Genomic DNA, 23705 nt, shown 5'->3' with positions numbered 1-23705 from the left:
TAATACTCTTCCAACATTTGTCTGATTTATTATTTTATTGCATCAACACAAAAGCATTTTTGCTGTTTTCAATACAAAATAGTCTCTTGTCTGCTATTTTATCATTTTAATTAAAAGAACAATTTAAGCTTTGGTGAAAAAATCATACATAGTTCTTTTTACCAAAAACATTCATTTCTAGATGGAAAATGAATTAAAAATTTATGACTTAATAAGTGAGTATTAGATTTACAATAAAATAAAATTACAACTTTAATTCGGGGCCACTTGCTAAACAGATATTTTTTACACAAATTACGAGTGTTGCACACAAAAATGCAAATATCTAAAGCTGGCTAAAACTAAAACACTAATCATTTGACGACACAAAACACTGATTCTAGTGATTGCATAACTTAAATGATAAAATTTCACAGTACAAAAACATCGTCCAGTCGCAATTTTAAGGTTATGTATTCAGCTACCACTCTCTTATTCAATGGACTTGAACAAGGCACAAGAGAAAATCATTCCGAGAAGCTGAAACATAAAAAATGTTTTAAATATTGTTTGCAGATATTCTAACAATATCTTGGTAAAAAATTTCTTTTCCAAAATTACTATGTGAATGAAAATTATTGGCATGATATGCAACTAGCACGACTCACATGTAATGCATGTTGCATAAGAATTCCAAATTTTTTTCATTGCTACAGTTTAAAAACGTATTGAAATATATAACAACGAATTTAATTTAAAATTTACATAAATATAGATTTACTTTAACTATTGATTTTTAATTATTATCTTTAATCTAAATTTATTTTTTTCTTTTATGTAATTTTAATTATTATAATATGACAAAGAGTTGATAATAAACAGCTTACAAGGAGACATGCCGTGCTAATTCCAGCCGCTCCAATAATTTCCGCGTGGTCCTTTACAAACATCTCCGTCAGCATCAGACATCCCTCTGGGTAAATATTTTCTGACTCGTATCGACACGGAAGTTTCTGCGAAAAAAGAAGAGTTAAAAGCGGGTTCATGTGTGCGCTGGATAATCTCGCGCAAGAGGAATTTCGCAAATAAACCACGCCGCACGTTTGGAGATCGTGAGCGATGAGCCGAGAGAGGCTCAAGGTCGGCGTTACATTATTTTAATAGCAGCCTGAAAAAGTGGCCGACGAAGCGCTTCCTCACCTTGCCTTCCTCGTCTTCGCGGCAGCAACTGTCTGGCAAGTTGTCACCCCAGTCTTGATATGAATTCACTCCGCAGCAGTGCAACTGAAAGTTTAAATTAAAAAAACTTGAATTCTCTTATTAATTATTTTTTCTGTAAATAGGAATTATACACATATTCCTCACAATTAATTTGTTTTAAATCACAAAGTTGCCTTAAAATGTTTTTAGACTAAAATTAAAATATGTATGTCAGGTTTTTATTATATTTTACCGTTTCTTGTGTCGCGTCCCAAGCCCGAGTGACTGTCCTCTTCTGTCCGTACATTCTGATGGACGCCTGCATTTCTTGTTCCATGGTGTCGTGCACCTTTTCTCTGAACACATAGCCCAAAATACCTCCAACCAGCATCACCACAAAAATAACAAGAACCAGCAGGAAATACTGAAAGAAAAAAACAGTTTTCTACGATTAAAAATGGTTTCAATCCAACTGTACTTCATTAATTAAATGAATTTGTGTCTATAATCATAGTCTGATGCTTGTGTCACAAAAATACTCATCTCATCGCGGATATATTTGCAATTTTAGTTGATTTGTTTCAAATTATTGAGAAGAAAGATATTGAATATTAGGAAAGCGCAAAAGTCAAAGTCCCTTCATTCTATTAGCTCTAAAAAGCATTTCCTTATTCATTGAAATTATGATCTCCGCGCGAAATATTTGTAACCGTGCGTGTCGTCTGTGGTGTTCATACCTTGCACTGACATTGGGCGTTCCAACAATAATTGGCTAATTAAATTTGATGCCTTGTGTCAGAATACGCACTTTGAGAGCGAGAGTATCCTGCGCGTGTTAAGTGTACAGGTGTTGTATGATTGTGTTTGTTAAAAAAAGAAACTAGCCTTAAAGTTGTGTGTATTGTGTTGTTGTGATTCAAAGGTGGTGCGCTTTGTTGCAAAAAATCACTGTTACATAAAATGTGTAGAAAAATGACACGCTGGTGAGGCCACCCAAAAAATGTTTAAAACTAAAACTTACACAGAATGAAATCTGACAGCAGAAAATTTGAGGAAAATTTCATTAAAAATTTAAAATCGTTCATCATTTTGTTAAAAAAAAATATTCACTGTATTTTGAGATGAAAAATATTGTATAAAAAAAATGTGTGAAATGTGAAAGTTTTCCAATTTATTTAGGGATGAAAGCCAAGAAAATGGGATTGAAAAGATGAAAACATCAAATTCAAACTACACCTATCAAACAAAACTTTCTCAAGTATTTTGCTCTTATAATCCCGGGCAAGAACTTACGAGCAATAAAAGACACTTGATCTCTTTGACGGCGCCCAAGCAGCCGAAGAAAGCGAGCAGGGCCACAAGGCCGCCGGTGGCCATCAAGATGTAGACAGTGCCCATGAAGAGATTGGTTCCCAGCAACTCATTAATGAACGACTTGTCCGCCAATGTCCAGACGCCAATACCAAGGACTGTGACTCCTCCACACTGAGACAAAAAATAGTTTTTACATCTAATTTTTTTGCTAATAAAAATCACTTAATTAGAAGTACTTACAAATATTACAAAGTTTGAAAAGAACATGCTGTATTTCATAAACTGGCCGCAGCCGTCCATATCTGCACCCTTGCCCATCCTGCAACAGAAAAAAATGTACTGTTATGAATACCAATATTTTGAATGAAACATTTTCTTAGGATTAGCCAATAAAGAAGGATCAACAAACAAAGTTTAATGGGAAAATTGAAAATAGTCTCTTCATAGGCATAGGGAGATCATGTAATAAAAAGATCAGATTATAATGCAAAGTGTCCCATTGAAATTATTGTGTGGAAGTTAGAAAATTGATTTTTTTTTCTTATTATAAAATATTTTGAAAACATTTTAATTCAAGTGTATTAAATGTATAAAAATTAATCTTGAATTGCTTGAATTGTTTTAATAGTTGCAAATTTTTTATTTTTCACTTGATCCATATTAGATATGTACAATGAAGAACCAAAATGTTGGGAAAAAAAGTTATTTATCTTATGGGTAAAATTGACATGAAATATTGCTTTACTCAAAATTATTTAATATTAAAATTTAGTAGTAATTAAATTTAAAAAAATTAAATTGGAGTATATTAAGTATTCTAGTTGTTAATAAAAATTATAAATAAAAATATTTATAAAAGTACTGTACATTAACTTTTTTATGTAATAAATAAAAAATATAGTTTTCATACAAATTGCTATTTATAGTATAATTCAATTAAACAAATGTTTGGAACCATACGAAAATATTGAAGTCGTCCTTGATTTTTTTTTATAATAATAATAATTTGATGCGACAGCTAGGAGCTAGGCTTGCATAAAAATATTGTAATATTATGCATTAGCTGCTCGCGAGCACGTGCTCAAAATGATGAACGATTAGCATAAAACAGAGCGCGCAAGTGACGCAACGGCTGCTTTTATTATGTGCGTGTAACTCCGCTGCTTTCACCTGCCCGCGCTCGCCAAGCCACCGTACATAATAATAACAAGCCACCGAGCAAACAGGAGTGAATTTATATTTATTTATTTATGCATTCGTGCGTTCAAAATTACCTCAACTGAACTATCAAGGTCCAGCCCGGATAGAAATTATAATATTGTCGTTTTAATCAAATTCTCTCTCACTGTAAATATAATTTTCGCGTGTCAAAATATAAAAAGAATTGAAGACACAATTCCTCTTCATGGTCAGTGATTAAAAGAGAGGGAAATTGCTCAGTGTGAGAAAACTTGCACCGATGAGTATAGTTTACGACAGTCATTTTTATGCAACTCGTGCGGATGTTTGTTTTTTTTCCTGCCTGAATCACGTTGATTATAAACCACTTAAAATTACCTTGTGATTCAGCTTAAATTTTTTAGAAATGCTCCAAACCAAGGTTTATCAAATTTATACCATTTATACTTTATGTATAATTGCATGTGGGCAGTTCATTTAAAAGAATATATATTTAATTTTGTGCTCATTGTAGGAAAATGACGTCAATTACTTGTCACCTGCAGAATTACAAACACATCCGCAGGAAAAATTACCTTTAACATTTTTGCTAAATTCCTTTAACAGGGAAAGCTTGATTTACGCTTACTTTTTGTAGAATCACGGTGATTTGTATAATTTTCAATTGAGGTATGTAAATGACTTAATATAGCCATTAAAAGTAAAAAATCGTTTTAGAAAAATAAAAATACAGAATAGGAAGATAATGTTATTTTAATGTTACATGCCTTTCATGTAAAAAAGAGTTTCTTGATTCTCTTATTGAATATTATATAATTTAACTCTCGTAGCTGCAGAACAAATGGCAGAATTTTAAAATCTTATGACTATGAATACATTATGAAAAATAAAACATCATTGACTAAAAATTCAATTATTATTTTATAAAAATCAAATTTCAAATATAAAACCATTGAAAAATTATGATCCTCTATCAAAAAGAGAAAAATTTATTCACTTACTTCAGTCGTTGATGCAAACCAGTTTATTAAATTATTTTTTTAAATAATTGAAAATTGATCTTTATGGTGCCAGTTAGAAAAATACTCCAAAAAAAAAGCATAAAAAGCAGACAAGCATTACATGCTTGCGAGTGTACTCGCAAACTTGAGTAAACCTGTTGTACGATAGAATACTACAAACACATTGGATCGTGCTAAAAAAAAAAATAAAAAAATTGAATCGTTCCGTATAAGCAAATGCATATGCACACTAAAGGTTTGCTTGGCTGTCGGCTGGCGTGCGGAGCGAAATTCTGTATTGTTGTAAGATGTAATAATGAAGTAGTTTTGTTGTTGGCAATAAAGGAACCATTAATAATTAATATTAATAATATTACGTTTCCGATGACAATAGCTGTACAGAATTTCACTCCGCACGCCAGCCGACAGCCAAGCAAACCTTTAGTGTGCATATGCATTTGCTTATACGGAACGATTCAATTTTTTTATTTTTTTTTTAGCACGATCCAATGTGTTTGTAGTATTCTATCGTACAACAGGTTTACTCAAGTTTGCGAGTACACTCGCAAGCATGTAATGCTTGTTCATATCAAAATGATTAAGTCGCGTTGATATAGAAACTCACAACCACATTGGGTTCTGAAAGAATAAAACTCTGTGTTTACTTGGTATACTGTGAACGGTACGAAACGCGGAATCGTGCACCGAACGTAAAACCGGGAAACGCACCGAATCTTAATTCACGGGCAATCGTATTAAGCATCGACTGGTCGTAGAAAGGGATCGTTCGTTGGAGCGTATTGATGACAATTTGAAACGCATACCATAAGTGGGATCGTATTACAGTTCACTTAGAAAGTTTACGTGGAGCGTGGGATGGTATTAATCGTGAAACCGTAAAATATGCCAAATCGTAAATCACGTGCAATCGTATTCAGCATTGATTCGACCATCAGATCCAATTTCCCGCATTGGAACGTATTTAACATTGGTTCGCATTATACACTGGATCGTATCATTCATCGGATCAAATCGCAAGGTGCAACGTATTTTACTTACAAATGGTACTGGATGAAACATGCAATCGTATTATTTTTAAATCCGTGAAATATGCCATATCAAAATATATGTGCAATCGTATTCAGCATGCATCCGAACGTGGGATCTAGTTTTTTTGTTTGAAGAATTGTTTGGTATCATACAGTGGATCGTATCATTAATTTGATAATATGATATATTTGAGCGTATTATTTATCTTTCACATGGATCTGTGTAAACGTAAAATCCTATTAATCTGGAAATCGCAAAATATTCCAAATCGTACGTAACGTGCAATCGTATTCAGCATCGATCCGAACATAGGAGCTAGTTTTTCGTTGGAAACATCGATTGTATCATTTATTGGAATCGTGACCTGAATTTGGAAGGAGCACTTGCTTCCAATTATCTCCTTGGGCTGATTAAAATTTAAAAATTTATTTTATCGTGAAGTGGATGTTTTTTTTTTTTTTTAATTTTAAACCACCTTAAACAGGTCACGTGACCTGGGAATTTCACTGTGGAAAATTCTGGAGAGTAAAATCGGAAAGTTTATTTGAAGTGGAATTTTATGCAAATTTAATTCCTTGGAGGTGATTTGAAAATAGATTTTTAATTGATTTTCACCTTAAAATGGCATTACGTGACATAAAATTTTGGTGCAATTTGAAAACTGAATTTGAAATATGACTTAAGAATTTTATTGGGCGAAATCAATACGCATGGCAGAACGGTGTGATTATGCAAAATATTCTAAGTAAATTTATGATACCTCCTTAATGAGGGTGTGCGACCTTCAAACATACCTTTAAAACCCTGCGGCGGATGGAATCTTTTCGATCTTGGAAGCTTTGGAAAAATTCTTGCTAGCGCCGGTTTGTCCAACAATCCATTTTTTCTCTCTCAAATAAATTGTTTTCAACGACTGGATTCCAACAATGCAACAATTTGGACAAAGAAAAATAATAAAAAGAAGTGTGCGAAGGAGAAAATTACGATACGAGCACATTTAAAAGTGGATTATATTTTTTTTTTTTTTTTAATTGTCATATAAAAATGAATGTCCTCGTTAAATTCGTAATAAAATAACCACAATGAAATTAATTTTTGCTTTGAATAAGAAATTTATCACGAACGGAGCATCCATGCAACAGTGTCTTGGTTCCGGTTCGACCACGGGCGCAAGGGTTGACGAAAGGGCGGCTGCGCCGCCCTTTCGTCAACCCTTGGATCGTTCAGTGTCTTGGTTTGACCTCTGGTGCTGGTAATCATGGTGCAAAAGTTTTCTTATGTGGATGGATTTTTTTTATTTTTCTTATAGAAAACTAATTTAGTCAGGTCACGTTAGCTGGGAATTTCACCTTTCCAAACTGGGGAAAATAAAGTTGAAATTTTAAATTTTCAAAAAAGATAGTAAATTTTAAGAAATATATATTTTTATTTGAAAATTTATGGAAAAAAATTATTTTTTTATTAAAAAACTATCATAAGAAACCATTTTAAGCATAAAATTTAATTTCCGTTGCTGAAATCAACCTCGGGAATTATTTACGAACGTCATCCGATCGTCCGAACAGCTTTCCGACGACGGCATTTAATTAATCAAAAAAATTTCTTAAAAAACCGGTTTTGACCCCGGTGACCTCGAGGGGTGACCGTGATCTCGAAATTGACCTCGGATTCGGGTCGGGCGCCGAAAAACACCTTGGGAACCCAAATTTCAACGAGCCAGAGCGAGCCGAACGAAATTCGCGTGTTTTTCTTATGAGAGGCGGCACGCGCGACAAAGCGACCGGCTCCGCACTCGCCGAGCGAAAAAGTGCAATTTTTGAAAAAATCTGTCCAATTTCCGGGCCGATTTTAATCGGCGTTTTGATGATTCCAGGGGTTTTGGCACACGCCGCGGCCGAATCCGCGCTCAAAATCGACCTGCGACCTTCGGAAAGGGTGGAACCTGAGCTCAGGGTGCCCAAAAGGTGGGAAGGGCGACCCTGAGCGCGGATCTGACGCCGGAATCGTGACGGGCGCACGCGAATTAGTCTAGGACGAAATTTCCACGCATTTTCATCAAAGGGCTGAATTAAACGGCGGGGCGGCCACGAGCGAGAAAATCAGGCGGCCGCAGGTACTCGAGCGGAAAATAAATTTCGATTTTTGAAAATTCGCAGCTCGGCCGCTATCAGAGGTAGCGATCTGAAATTTTAAACCCGCGTAGAACGGCCACTTTTTTAAATGTTGCGATGAAAAAAACCCCGATTTTCGGCCCGATTGACCCTGAAAAAATTCGGCGAAAACCCGACCTTTGCGATTTTCTTAATTTTTTCAGGGCTTACCCTGAGGATCGCCCCAAATTCGAAGATAGCCATTCTTCACGATTTTTCACGAGGAATCGGAAAATGTGCGAGTTTTTGCCCTACGACCTGCGGAAGGTGGTCAGGTTGACCCTGAAATCGCTCAGGGCGGTCCTGGAATTTTTTCGACCTCGGATTCGGGGTCGGGCCGCGGACTTTCCATAAGGAAGTGAACTCGGTTTTTTCGATTTTGGCCTCCTTGTACCTGAAACCGCAAATTTTTGTTTTCGCGATTTGCGAAAAACCCAATCTTGGAAAGTTTATGAAAATTTAATCCCTGACTAATTCGAGGTCGAGGATTCGGAAAATCGAGTCAAAAAAAATATCGTATGGTTTGTTTTCGAGATATTTAATTTTTAAATTTTGAAACCGGTTTTTCTATAAAAAATAATCGGTTTTGATGTAAATTTACCGGTTTTTCGGACTCGCGGGGGTCGATTTAGGGGGGGTAGGAAAAGTTTCGGCTCGCTAAAGTGAACCTGAAAATTGAAGAATTTCCGACTTTGGCCGCCCGTGGTGGCCGCCGGTTTGCGAAATCGAGGGTGAAAAAAAACATGGCCAAAAAATTTTCGCGTTTTGCATATTGGAGATTTTTTTCGTTCCTTAAGTCGAGCATTTGGCATTTTACGTTATCGTATTAATTATTATTATATTATTAAAAAAAAAAAAAATTAAATCGTTCCGTATAAGCAAATGCATATGCACACTAAAGGTTTGCTTGGCTGTCGGCTGGCGTGCGGAGCGAAATTCTGTATTGTTGTAAGACTTGTAAGATGTAAAAAGTAGTTTTGTTGTTGGCAATAAAGGAACCATTAATAATTAATATTAATAATATTACGTTTCCGATGACAATAGCTGTACAGAATTTCACTCCGCACGCCAGCCGACAGCCAAGCAAACCTTTAGTGTGCATATGCATTTGCTTATACGGAACGATTCAATTTTTTTATTTTTTTTTTAGCACGATCCAATGTGTTTGTAGTATTCTATCGTACAACAGGTTTACTCAAGTTTGCGAGTACACTCGCAAGCATGTAATGCTTGTTCATATCAAAATGATTAAGTCGCGTTGATATAGAAACTCACAACCACATTGGGTTCTGAAAGAATAAAACTCTGTGTTTACTTGGTATACTGTGAACGGTACGAAACGCGGAATCGTGCACCGAACGTAAAACCGGGAAACGCACCGAATCTTAATTCACGGGCAATCGTATTAAGCATAGACTGGTCGTAGAAAGGGATCGTTCGTTGGAGCGTATTGATGATAATTTGAAACGCATACCATGATTGGGATCGTAATACAGTTCACTTAGATAGTTTACGTGGAGCGTGGGATGGTATTAATCGTGAAACCGTAAAATATGCCAAATCGTAAATCACGTGCAATATCGTATTCAGCATTGACTCGACCATCAGATCCAAATTTCCATTGGATGTTGCTAAACATTGGTTCGCATTATACACTGGATCGTATCATTCATCGGATCAAATCACAACCTGCACCGTATTTTACTTCCAAATGGTACTGGATGCAACATGCAATCGTATTATTTTTAAATCCGTGAAATATGCCATATCAAAATATATGTGCAATCGTATTCAGCATGCATCCGAACGTGGGATCTAGTTTTTTTGTTTGAAAAATTATTTGGTATTATACAGTGGATCGTATCATTAATTTGACAATATGACATATTGGAGCGTATTATTTATCTTTGGCAAGATGGATGTAAGTAAACGTAAAATCCTATTAATCTGGAAATCGCAAAATATGCCAAATCGTAATTAACGTGCAATCGTATTCAGCATCGATCCGAACATGGGAGCTAGTTTTTCGTTGGAAACATCGATTGTATCATTTATTGGAATCGTGACCTGAATTTGGAAGGAGCACTTGCTTCCAATTATCTCCTTGGGCTGATTAAAATTTAAAAACTTATTTTATCGTGAAGTGGATGGTTTTTTTTAATTTTAAACCACCTTAAACAGGTCACGTGACCTGGGAATTTCACTTTGGAAAATTCTGGAGAGTAAAATCGGAAAGTTATTTGAAGTGGAATTTTATGCAAATTAAATTCCTTGGAGGTGATTTTAAAATATATTTTTAATTGATTTCCGCCTCGATGGCATCAAGTGACCTCAAATTATGGAGCACTTTTTAAACTTAATTTGAAAAATGACTTAAGAATTTTATTGGGAGAAGTCAATGCGAGTGGCAGAAGTAGCAGAACGGTATGATTTTCCAAAATATTCTAGTAGTAAATTTATGATACCTTCTTAATGAGAGTGTGCATCCTTCAAATATACCTTTAAAACCCTGCGGCGGATGGAATCTTTTCGATCTCGGAAGCTTCGGAAAAATTCTTGCCAGTGCTGGTGCCGGTTTGTCCAACAATCCGATTTTTCTCTCTCAAATAAATCGTTTTCAACGACTGGATTCCAACAATGCAACAATTTGGAGAAAGAAAAATAATCAAAAAAAGTTAGCGAAGGAGAAAATTATGATACGAGCACATTTAAAAGTTGATTAAATTTTTTTATTGTAATTGCTATATAAAAATGAACGTTCTCGTGAAATTCTTAATAAAATAAGCACAATGAAATTAATTTTTTGCTTTGAAATAAGAAATTTATCACGAACAGAGCATCCGTGCATCAGTACCTTGGTTCCGGTTCGACCACGGGCGCAAGGGTTGACGAAAGGGCGGCTGCGCCGCCCTTTCGTCAACCCTCTGGTCGTTCAATGTCTTGGTTCGACCTCTGGTGCTGATTCTCATGGTGCAAAATTTCCCTGATGTGGAAGAATTTTTTTATTTTTGTAACTGAAAATTTATTTACTCAGGCCACGTGAGCTGGGAATTTCCCCTTTTCAAACTGGGGAAAATGAATTTGAAATTTTAAAATTTTATAAAAGACAAAAATTAGTAGAAATATATTTTTTTTATTTTTTTTTTGTTTTGTTGAATAATTTTGGGTAAAAATAAATTTTTAATCAAAAAAAGTCATAAGAAAGGATTTTTCTTTGAAATTTTTAAAAATGATATATGTGAATAAATTTAAAAAATAATTTATTAATTTTTTTGTAAATTTTTAGAAAAAAAAATCAATTTTTTATTATAAAACGTGCTTAGAAAAAGATTTCTGCATAAAATTCCCCTTCCGTTGCTGAAGAACACCTCAGGAATTAATTACGAACGCCATCCAATCGTCCGAACAGCTTTCCGACGTCGGCAATTAATTAATAAAAAAAATTCTAAAAAAACCGGTTTTGACCCCGGTGACCTCGAAGGGTGACCTTGAGCACAAAATTGACCTCGGATTCGGGTCGGGCGCCGAAAACCACCCTGGAAACCTAAATTTCAGCGAGCCAGAGCGAGCCGAACGAAATTCGCGTGTTTTTCATATGAGAGGCGGCACGCGCGACAACGCGACCGGCTCCGCACTCGCCGAGCGAAAAATGCATTTTTTGAAAAAATTTCTCCGATTTTCGGGCCGATTTTAATCGGCGTTTGGACGATTATTAAGGTTTTGGCACACGCCGCGGCCGAATCCGCGCTCAAAATCGACCTGCGACCTTAGGAAAGGGTTGAACCTGAGCTCAGGGTGCCCAAAAGGTGGGAAGGGCGACCCTGAGCGCGGATCTGACGCCGGAATCGCGACGGGCGCACGCGAATTAGTCTAGGACGAAATTTTCACTCATTTCCATCAAAGGGCCGAATTAAACGGCGGGGCGGCCACGAGCGAGAAAATCAGGCGGCCGCAGGTACTCGAGCGGAAAATAAATTTCGATTTTTGAAAATTCACAGCTCGGCCGCTATGAAAAGTAGCGATCTGAAATTTTAAACCCGCGTAGAACGGCCACTTTTCTAAATGGTCCAGTGGAAAAAACGCCGATTTTCGGCCCGATTGACCCTGAAAAAATTCGCCGAAAACCCGACCTTTGCGTTTTTCTTTATTTTTTCAGGGCTTACCCTGAGGATCGCCCCAAATTGGAAGATAGCCATTCTTCACGATTTTTCACGAGGAATCCGAAAATGTGCGAGTTTTTGCCCTACGACCTGCGGAAGGTGGTCAGGTTGACCCTAAAATCGCTCAGGGCGGCCCTGGAATTTTTTCGACCTCGGATTCGGGGTCGGGCCGCGGACTTTCCATAAGGAAGTGAACTCGGTTTTTTCGATTTTGGCCGCGTTTTTTTTTAAATCGCGATTTATCGTTTTTGCGATTTGCTCGAAAACGACGTGTTTTAAATTTCTGAAAATTTAATCATAACCTAATTCGGGGTTGGGGAGTCCAAAAATCGATGGAAAAAAAATATCGTGTGGTTTGTTTTCGAGATATTTAATTTTTAAAATTTAAAACCGGTTTTTCTCCCAGAAGCAACCGGTTTTTATGCAAAACTACCGGTTTTTTGGGCTCGCGAGGGTCGATTTAGGGGGGGTGGGCGAAGTTTCGGCGAGATTAGGACAATTTGAAAATCGAAGAATTTCCAACTTTGGCCGCCCGTAGTGGCCGCCGGTTTGCGAAATCGGGGATGAAAAAAAACGGCCAAAAAATTTTCCAGTTTTGCGTATATGAGAATTTTTTGGTTCCTTAAGTAAGACAGTTGGCAAAAGGCAATGCTGTATTAATTATGATGAACAAGAAGAGATATTTTAGGAAGAGCCATGTTTCCAGCCGTGGGAATTTTGAATTTCTAACACAAAGTGTGGCACACACAAGTTCCATTAGTGCACGCACCATTCAGCGGTCTCTCTCCTTGTGGAACAGGAAAGACTTCATTATAATCAGCGAGCAAAATGTGATGCAATGAGAACCGGCGTCGCTTATTTACAGGCCGAACGAAAAGTTCTCATGAAAAGTTGTTGTCGGCTCGTTTCATTTTTTCCTCGCTCTTTTTATTTCATTGCTGACTTGCGCCACACGCATATTTAAATAAAATATTGTACACTCAAACAAATTGCGTGCTCCCCAGTGAGTTTCTATGTGCACGTCTTGGCATAAGAGCAAATAAATAATGAATTCACTTGCATATGCTCATTGTCGACGGAGCCAAGTCATTGCAATCGTATCAAGCGAGAGGGAAGTCGTCGCTGCGGTTTAATCGCGTTGAATTAAGACAATTGGAATTAAGCAAGTAGCAGAAGAGTGCATTTCAGCGCATCTCAAGCACTTTCACTTCTGTGCATTTATCTCTGTTAGCATTGTTACGAGCGAGTAAGTTTGATTAGAATTTGAGGAAATAAATTAGTTTGCTTTCTTATTCCCACGACTCCAATGGTACAGTATCTTTAAAAATGAATTCAATTAATTCCATGATTAATATCGAGTTTTTTTAGGGTTTTTAATTACACAAACAAATTATTGAATTTGAATTTCTCCTGACCTTTTTATCCGCAATTAGTGTGAAAAACTATTCCATTATATAGAGACATGTAATGGGCTAAACAACAGAAGATTATATTTATTTTCACATAGGTCAAATTGACAGAGGGCATAAGAATAACGCCAACCCGTACAACCGTCTTTAAAATGGTCGCTTTACTTTATCTGCGAATAACCTTTGGGGGAGAACACGATGTGTGTGGTGCTGGTCGAACGATTATTTTATGGTCTTTTTGGATAATGACTCTGAAAATACATGCGCAAGACCTTTCCTTTCAACAAGTTTACATCCCTCGCCTTGGAAGCGATTTAGTTGATTTCGGTTCAAAAAATATTTATATACAATTATATTATCTATTTTTAGTGTCAAGGCTTTGAGCAAAATAAGGAAAAAATTGAAAATAAATAAAATAAGATAATAAATAAATAAATTTATAAAAAATACAAATACTGCAGGATTGTAAAAAATAATGAAGCGGCATTCATTTCATCTCGCTTCTCATATTCGATAATGAGAGCCAGCAAGAAACTGACAATGAAAAATGGCCCGTAATTAAATGGTAATTTGGGTGCCCTATTTCAAAAACACTGAAACCGCCCAACACACGATATGCTGAGGAAGAGATCGTAGCGTGGCGAAGATAGTTTGCCAGCGGGTGCTCATAAATTCACATTATTATATGGGAGGAGAAGGTGGTCGCGTATCGAATTTATTTGCATGCGCATATCAGATTGCACACCGTTCCAGCGTCGGCATTCTTGCCCGATGACGAGAATACAACACCGAGACTCTGAAGGTTTATCAACTAGACCAGGGCAGTGAAAGATAAAACGGTCATAATTTTCCAAAGATATAGGTAACAAATTTATACACCCCATTTAAATTTCAACTTGAAAATTTCCCAATTAAAATATTACATTAGGACTCATAATTCATCATTAATGGAAAAAACTGGAAAATTTGGAATTATTTTATTTAATTGTTGATTATTCTTTGCAGAAAGATACGATAGTTGAAATAAAATAAAGCACAAATATGATTTAACATCACAAATTTGCTTAAAATAGTTTGTATTTCATTTATTATAGAATTGTGTTGTAAAAACCATAACAATTGAAAGTTTGTTACAGAATAAATTAAATAAATCTGAAATAACAAAATAAAAAAAAAATTGCGTGTCGTGATGGAGCTATTTTGATCCTCCCACACTTCCCATGGGTCGAAGGATGACAATATGAGGAGGCCTTGGACACTCTCGATCATCAAGACGCGGATTTTCTCTGATCAAGGTTCGTGTTCGTGAACCAGTTGCACATCAACCGGCCGGCCGGTCTGCCTGCGAGTGCGTGGTGTTCAATAACCTAGCTCTGCGGGTGTGATTGATTGGTCTGCTGCTGCAATAAAACGCAATCATATTTTGCTCTCCAATGGAGACCGTGACACGACGCAGAGCAATCGACCTCTCGCACATTCTGCTCTGTGAGAAGACGGAGAAAAAAGTCGATTGGCACCTTCTCTTGTATTTGATAAAGATCTTAGTTAATCGCTTTAAAAATGAGTAAAAAAAATTAATATACGTAAAATAAAATTAACAGATCATTATCATATTCCGCGGACATTTAAAAATGCTAATTTCAAATTTAACAAAAAATTTGTCAATTGCAATTTTTTTCAATTCCACACAGAAAAATGAGTAAAATTATGATTTTTAAGTGATCTATAGACAGCCAACTATATTAATTGAACACTCAATTTTGTGTTTAATTGAATTAAATGTCAGTTTATTCATTGTTTCATAGAGCACAAATTCAACTGTAAATTAAATCGTGGAATTCTTATAAAAAATGAAAGTCTACCAAAACTCAATACAGAAGTAAAGTTTGTATATATAGTTTTGACTTTTCCTTTCCTAACAACTTAAAATTTGTTTTCTAAAAATTGGTGAAGTCAAGATAACAATTTTAAAAATCTGGAAAAAAATAAACATAATTTTTTTTAGATACAAAAGAGGAAGTTATGAAAGTTTTAAAATTTGCAACAGATTCTATTGGACAAAAAATGAAGTTTTCTCTTTAGAAACGTTAATCAGAAACCGCAAACTTTTTTCCCCAGCCCAGACCGTAAAAATTATCAGCGCACGATTTAGGTCTCCTCTCTTGACCAATGCATGACTCTATCATCAAAACCTCTTGGTGCAATTTCATATTCCAGCTCTCAAATCTTGCACAACACTTGGCCGCTTTTTGTCCTCTTTTTTTACTTTCCGTCTATAACGCCGAAGCACGAGAGCAGAGCAGATTTAAGTGCACGCCACTTTCATTTGCATACGCCCTGGCTGACCGGCCCTAGTCTTGCTGATAAGAAATAATGCACGAGCGGGCAAATGAGAATCTCGTGCATCAGGCGAGTGCTTTTTATAATATTCTATACATACACGTTCTGGGCCGCGATCTCAGCACGAGAGAAGGAAAGGAAGACGAGTGTGTTATTCTTGTGTACACGCCCGTCTAACTCTTGACTGCGCGCTGTGTTTTTATTCTCGCTCTTTTATTTCGCATTTCAATGAGAGCCACATGCCCCTATTCAGGTCGGACGAGGCGCAATTGCTTGCGAGAGGAAATGATAAAGGGTTAACAACCCTTTGCCTAGCAACCAGTAACCTACTTCAAATAAAATTTTTCAAACTTTGAAAGACTTTCGGTCTAAAAAAATTAAAAATATAAAAATGGAGGTTTAAATTTATTGAGCTCTTTCATCTTTTTATAAGATTTTTCTTCTCCTAGAAATAACTTAAAAAAGGAATGGATTATAAATTTATTTTCAATCGTTGACTCGCACATAAACCTAAATATTTAAAAAACTGTTTATTCTTAAAAAATCAAACCGTTAAAGAGCAAATTCCCAATTTAAGTAGCTTGTGATGTGAGACCATTTCATTGAACTGACAATTAGGTATACAGTGGTAATGTTGAGTTAGTTATAATCCTCAATCCTCAAGCAAGGAAATTTATTAGGATTGAATTGAATTATACATATATTATTCCGTAAACAATTATAAATTGAGAATGTTAACAATGACTGATAATAATTAAAAACGAAAGCATGCAGTTGCAAATAAACTTTAAAAAAATGTTGCACAATTCATGGCAGATTGATCGCCAAGCTTTAGTTTTGTCCTTTAAAGTACTTTGATGTCCTTTCACAAACTATGCAAGTACAAATAAGAAAAACCGCACGATTTTTATTTTATACGAAAATGAATTACTCTTTTCATGATCTCGTTATTTATTTATGAAACTCCGCACTTATTACTTTTTACAAATATAAATACGCCGTGAGGGAAAATCATCAATTTTATTTACTTTCATTATTTTCGGTCGATCCACCGATTATCATAAATACCATGCAATTTGCTCAAAAATTGTGAACCTGTAATTGGCCATCACGCTCATTGAACAAAATCAAAAACTGACGCAACTGAAAATATGTCGTTGCAAAACCGCGCGCGACCTTCTGCCCATCGCGAATCGCTCCATAACCGGCGCACAAACAAATCGCCTGACCATTATGTCATCTAACCCATTCATTTGGAACATAATGGCCGGGCGCACAATTATAATTAGACAAGAAGTGAAGACGATCCGAAATTTTCACTTTCTAATCGCAAGCACCGCGAGGACAAAATAATTAATAATCAGTCTAACAAGCACCCTATTGCTGTCGTCGTTCACCCTGAAAGGTCGCCCCGCCGCAATTATTCAAAGCGTCCTTCGCTAATTAATTTGAATGCAGCGCTCGCAAAAGGTTTGTTACAAAATGTTGCCTCACTGTAAAAGTTGTTACAATATAGTAAGCGAGTCTGCGGCCGATGTACATATGAAGCAGCAAGTACAAGCCCTCAATCACATCATGAAGCAATTAGAGCTCTCGGAAACCAATTTACTGTGGACTAAATGCAGCTGCTTCGGGGCTTGTGTTTTTACCACAAAATGACGCATCCATAAGTACGGTGATGAAGATAATGAATGGCTCAATTTTTGTTATAACAAATATTAATTAAATAAGAAATAAAATGATTATGAACTCAGGCAAATGATATATATGTGAAGGACTGATTACTTGATAGGATATTATTTTTTTAGAAAAGCTCCATGAATTTAGAATACACGCATAAATTAGATAAAATGAAAAAAACGGGAAAAAATACAAAATGGTTTAATTTAAGGAGAAACCACTGCTTCCATTACATGAATAAGCAGGCGTATATTTTATAAATGTATAAAAAATATCATTATAAAAATTATATCAAACAATTACATTAAATTTAAATTTTAGTTTCTTGAAGTTTAATATTAAATTATTTGTAAATTTAAAATTTATAATTGAAAATAAATTTTTAATAATAAAACGGTTGAAGTTAGTATAAAATTGAAAAATACAAAGAAAATTAAAGCTATAAAAAAGGTGTGCTTGCTTGCTAAAAACCTTCAAGTACCAAATTGGGCCAAAGTCTAACAAAAAGTTTTATTTGACAATGTCAGAAGCGCCTATCGTTTTTTACAAGGTGAAGCTAATTTATTATTTATTAATTTAATTACTTTGATTAATATTTTAAATTTTATTCAAGCAGTTAAAGGAGATATAACATTTTTAGAAAATCATTAGAGGTATTGAATTGTACACACAATTAAATCAGTAAATAAATCTCATGTTATTGACGAAGCAATTTGGGATACAAGAGTTCAACAATCTTTTATTTTTATCCTTCACTTTGTCAATCCATTTCCCAATATACAAATGGCCACCGCATGCAGTAATACAATCATACAATTTTAATGATACGAAAGCGTCGGCCAGCAACAAACCGACAGGTTTGCGTGACTGACCAAAGGGTCGCGTTGGCTGAACTCTGGTGCGCCGGGGTGGATTCCACCCCTCTGTATCCATGGCACCTTGCTATTTTCAGCGTCGTGTGCAGGTTTACTCAGCACAATAACACTTCCGCGTTTTCATTATTGTTCGAAATGGAATAAAAAGGGAGAACATTTTCCGTGGGTGCGCACGAAAATCTTCAATCAAGAGGAAAAATTTGAGCAGCCATATTTTATTACAGTAAAATAAAGCTTGCAACTTGATAAGCGTAAGAGAAACTTGTTCTTAGTTTGAAATTTATCCCCCTTAACCAACAAAATTTGGTATCACGTTCCTTTCTCAGTTTCGATTAGACCTGTGGGGAATTCAAGCAGTTTTCTTTAAAATTAATTGAGTCTTTAATTTTTATGAGCAGGCAAGAGAGCCAATCTCAATTAAAACCAACTTTTTATTTTGAAATTCTTGTTCCAGAATGGCAGGCGTGTAGCCTGGAATTTTATGGCTGGCCATAAAACCAAATGAGTCTCTCTCTCAGCCTCCGAAATTCAATTCGGGACAATCGGCCTCGTGTGCGTGTGTACGTGAATATGTTTTATTGAAAAGTGATTGTGCGCGGGCCTGAGAGAGCCAGAGACACGCCCAAGCACCTGAATAAAATTTAGATTGTTGACCATTCATAATGAGATATCAGTACATATGTTTTTTTTTTGCTGTCACGACGAGTTTGCGAGAGCTGCCTTTTTGGCTCCACAAAGGACACACGATGTTTGTTACTCTCATGAGTTGGTCACTTCCATACAAATAATGTTGCACACAAAGACGATGCTTTATTCATTTTTATTTGCAAGTACTGAAATAAATGGCTTAAGCGAACGTTTCTTACAATAAAAGAAAAAAATTACTTATATTGGTAAAAATTGTGGGCCCTAAATTTTTTTCAATAATAAAAAAAACCCACAAAATCATTAACATGATTATTTTAAAATACTACTAATGTTTGCATAATTAAATTTTTTGGTATAAAAAAAATTAGTCACATAATACATGTTTATTTAAATGAAATCATTAATTTATTTAATAATTAAATTTGAAAAATTATTTAGTTTCATGAATTTAAATTTTATTGATATAAAATATTTGTTTCATATAAAATACATTTTGCAATGATCTAAAATTACCCTTAAGCATTTTTTAAAAAATTATTTATTGTACGCACAATTGTATTTCACAGTTAATTTGTTACTAATACTTATTGATACGTGGTTATGATAAATGAAAAAATCACACTCACATTATTATTAATTTGAATATTATGATTAATTAGAATCAAATATAAGGTAATAATTCAATATTTGATCAATCTCCGTAATTCTTTCCTTAACAACCTTGCCAATAACACAACGATTATGAAGTTGTCAAAATTTTCAGCAGTCGGAATGCATGCAAGATTAATGATTATACATGAATGAGTCGCGGGGAAAAGTGCAGCCACAGTCGGAGGTCAAAAAATTGCTTAGTCAAAACCGAGCACTTTTTTGTCACGAGTTTGAAGACAAAAACAGGCAGTGTCTTGCAACAACGACAGGTTATTATTAATCAATAGGGCTTTGCATCGAGAGGCAGAGCAGGGCCGCGGGCCAAATCGAATGGAAATGAGACGAGATCGGTTCGAAAGTGAGAGTGTGCGACGTGTGCCTGTTATCTTCGCCTGAGTGGCCGTGCCGGTTCAAGGTAGAGGTCACAGAATCAACTTTTATAATAACAACAAAAAATACGCGCAGTGTCACATTTCATAGATTCAATTAATATTGACCTGCTGAAACCTCCATCATTATAAATCTGACATCATTTGCAAAAAATTTACACAATGCAATTTTTATATTTTAAATAAATCTTCACAAAATTGTCACTTTTCTTTCAGATTTTGCAATAAATTCAATGCTAGGAAATTTTTTGTTACAAAAGAAGATGAGTTTAAAATAATTGTAATACTATACAAATTTTAAATAATTTTCACAGGATTAATTTTAAGGATAGAAAGTTACAGGAAAAAATGGACTGGCAAATTTGAGAGAATCACAAAAAATTAATTTTCTATTCTATTGGCATCTGCAAAAAAAGCCAGAAATAAAATAAGGATAAATAACACTTCTATTTTGACCAACGATTCCTTTCTTTTCAAATAAATTGTTTTCACCAATAGATTGTAAACAATAAGAACAAATAAGCAACAATAAAAATAAATAATTGAAGTTGCGAGCTTCAAGATGAAAGAGCTTTATATTATTAAAATTATAGAAATCTTAAAATTCAAAATGTGGTTTTCAAAAAGAATAAATTGTTTATAAATTAATTATTAATCAAAATTATTGCCTCTTTCGAATTGCAAAAAATTTGACGAAATCTTCTTGCTTATCTACAGTCTTTTACAAAAATAAATTTAAACCTTTTGCTTGTTTATATATCTTAACATTTTATTTGCAATTAATTAATATATAAATTTAAAAAAAGGAAGAATTCTTCTTAAAATATCTGAAGAATGACTGAAATTCAATTTAATAAAACAAAAATAATGGACTTTTGATTTCAGTCATGCAGATCACCAAAGAACTGAAGTTGATTTCGCTGAAGCAGTTATTAATAAAACGAATTCTCAGGCGCACGACTGAAAGCATAATTGTTTTGCCAGGTCGAGCAGAGGATAAATCTTGCCGACACATTCCTCAGCGAAAGCCTAAACGCAGGGTTATGCGGAGCACGCCGAGCGATTATTCTTTTATAATTGAGCAATAAAAAATAATGCGGCGCAGCTGGAGTTGAGAGCTGAAAAATCATTGCCAAAATATATCCGTCCAAAAGCAACTCAATCTAAATAATAATAATATTGCCTAACGTCACTTATTTGTGAAAAACAAATCCAGTCGGAGGCTTGGGCAAGATTTTTATTTAATTTGCTGTGGCCGCTTTTGAAATTAGGCCTATGTTGCGCAATTGGCTCACGGTTGAGAGCAAAAACAAGGTGCGGGTCCTGCTGGCCACGAGCGCTCTCGGGCAAATCAATTTCCGAATAAAATTCGAGGTGTCTTAATTTTTGGCTTGCAGCGCGGACAAGTGCGAAATTATTCTTTTTAATGGCAATTTATACTCGCTACTGAACACTTTTGCGAGAGACGTGCGCATGCAAAAAAGACCGAGCAGAGAAATGAATGGGACAGGGCTTTTTCACTCTTAATGTAAGCAGAGATGCTGATCTTTTTTATGCTTTTTATGGCAAGCCTTAAAAATAAAAAAAAAATTAAAAAAAACGGCGATTTTCGTAGATTCAAAGTATATGTATTCACTTAACAATTTCTCTTTTTACCTTTATTATCGACGACTGCAAGAAGTCGTTGCAATAATTGAATTGTGCAAATGGATGTTGGAATATTCTTTTTTTAAACCATTATGTCCCCTTTTCTAAAGCCGACCAGGAAGTTAACGCAGAGAGATCTGTTTGATTTTCACTGATATTAAGAAGAAAAATTCAATTTTAAAAATTACATGAAATGATTCATGCTTTAGTCGATTTGGTTGTAAAGTCTAATTAATGGATATAAAATAATGAACAAGTTTGAGCAGGGAACCGTCTTCAGCAAGATTAATCAAATGATAGATAATTACTATTGGTAGGCTAGGGAATTTATATTTTTTTTTTATCAAACTTTTAAAACAGTCTTTTTGTTGCAAACGTATAAATGAGTTTAAATATTAAGTTAGGATTATTAAAAATTAAAAAAAACTGATATATCAAAAATAATAATAGAATTAATGATTTAAAACTTAAAATGAGATAAATATTTTGAATCCAATATAATTTAACAGAATAATTTTATTAGTTCTAGTTTATAATAAAACTAATAATAAATTTTAGCACAAACTTGCAAAATTCTAGTAAATGTACCAATATACAAACATCCTTAAAAACTAGCTTTTGTTGTAAAAATTTCAAACTAAAAAATGGAAAATAATAATGTTACTCACCTGAATAATGGTCAGTGCAGAAATTTGGTATCCACAAAAGAACCAATTCAGTTCGCCACCAAACGGCGTCGAAACACTACTTCTTGTGTGAGTGTATTCACGTGAGTTGCGTCGAACCGCGAGTAGCGTTGTTTTTTTCTCGCGTGCTTCTCCGCACGCCTGGCTTGGACTGACTGGCGAGGTGCACTAACTGAACTGACTAACTTTCACTGGTGCCTATGTATGTTCTGTAGCAGCACTTCCCGCGCCGGCCGCGCACTCGACGTTGACTGCCGACAACAATACGCACGCATACCAGAGCCCAATTCACACGCATGCGCTTCGATTTAATTTTATTTTCCTTTTAAAATGCCACCCACGCATGAATTCCTTTCTTAAACAAGTCCTTTAATTAAGTGGTTTTTCCAAATCGAATATTCTCGGCGCCGTTTTTTTTCTTTTGAATAAGAGAGGATGGCGCGCGCATGGCCTTCTCTTGCAGTTTTGGTCATTGTTACCATGGCAACCGAGCCAAGAGACGCCACTTCTCGAGCCTGATTATTCATTCAAATGACACGTCTCAAAGAATTCATTAAAATATATCACGAGAGCAATCCTACAGTGGTGGTTGGGAAACTTGATGTCCCAATAAAATATGAAAATTGATCATTTTTTTAAGCCTATTTTTATTCTTTCCAAATATAGCTTTATTGCCTCCTCTGATCTCCAAAACATCCCGAGTTTATTACCGAACTCTAAATTTAATTTTCTGAATATTGATTTTGTTGACCCCAGAATAATTATTCTCACAACTTCCAATAAAAATTTCCTTTTTCACTCGAGTTTTGTGTTTATTTTTACTTAATATTGTCATCTCTTGCCCCTTTACCTGATCAAACTTATACTAAAAAAGATGAATTTCCAATTTGAATGAATTAATCACGATTTTATTTTGTTAAAACTGATAGATACTTGTATGTTCTCTTTATTTACTATTAATTTATTTTTTAGTTTCTTAAAGTGTTTTCTAGACATTAATTTATAGCTTTTTTCTGTTCAATTTGTTTAGATTTTTTTTTAATGTTTGTATGAGCAGTAAAAGACATATGAATCTAACTAATAAACTGAAAATTAATCAATAATATAATATGAAGTGTTTAACTCCTACGAAAAAATTATGTATTGGAATGAGCAAAACTTTTTGCACTAATTATTGTAAAAATGCTGTTCCGCAGCCATGTTTTGGAAATGAAGATTAATTGATTCTTTATCCGAAACTGGCATCAACCAAGTCGTTGACCTTTCAGAGCTGAAAATTAGTCATGCCCGTCTGTAATGAGTCGAGAACATGCGAGAGGAAAAGTGGTGACCGACGCCCGCCTGCCT

At 35.0% G+C, this 23705-nt stretch overlaps 1 protein-coding gene across 1 annotated transcript; it reads right to left on the bottom strand.

Moving 5' to 3' along the window:
* Positions 1-11: 11 nt before the first annotated feature.
* Positions 12-22602, bottom strand: LOC132204865 (CD151 antigen). The gene is made up of 7 exons (XM_059633715.1): positions 22341-22602; positions 2734-2812; positions 2473-2664; positions 1433-1603; positions 1180-1263; positions 867-992; positions 12-519 (listed from the first exon to the last, which is right to left on the bottom strand). Exons 2-7 carry the CDS (start codon positions 2809-2811, stop codon positions 472-474), a joined length of 699 nt encoding a protein of 232 aa, XP_059489698.1. The 5' UTR covers position 2812; positions 22341-22602; the 3' UTR covers positions 12-471.
* Between the last annotated feature and the right edge of the window lie 1103 nt (positions 22603-23705).

This window comes from Neocloeon triangulifer, unplaced genomic scaffold (genome assembly GCF_031216515.1).
Source record: "Neocloeon triangulifer isolate White Clay Creek 2 clone unplaced genomic scaffold, ASM3121651v1 ptg000002l, whole genome shotgun sequence".
Lineage (NCBI taxonomy): Eukaryota > Metazoa > Arthropoda > Insecta > Ephemeroptera > Baetidae > Neocloeon > Neocloeon triangulifer.
Note: the sequence above shows the minus strand (reverse complement) of the source record. Positions and strands in the feature narration are given on the sequence as shown.

Coding starts and splice junctions, on each gene's coding strand:
- LOC132204865 (XM_059633715.1), bottom strand. CDS start 2,811: ATGGGCAAGGGTGCAGATATGGACGGCTGCGGCCAGTTTATGAAATAC. Junction 1,264..1,432: donor GGGACGCGACACAAGAAACG/GTAAAATATAAT, acceptor TTAAACTTTCAG/TTGCACTGCTGCGGAGTGAA. Junction 993..1,179: donor GCGAAGACGAGGAAGGCAAG/GTGAGGAAGCGC, acceptor CTTTTTTCGCAG/AAACTTCCGTGTCGATACGA.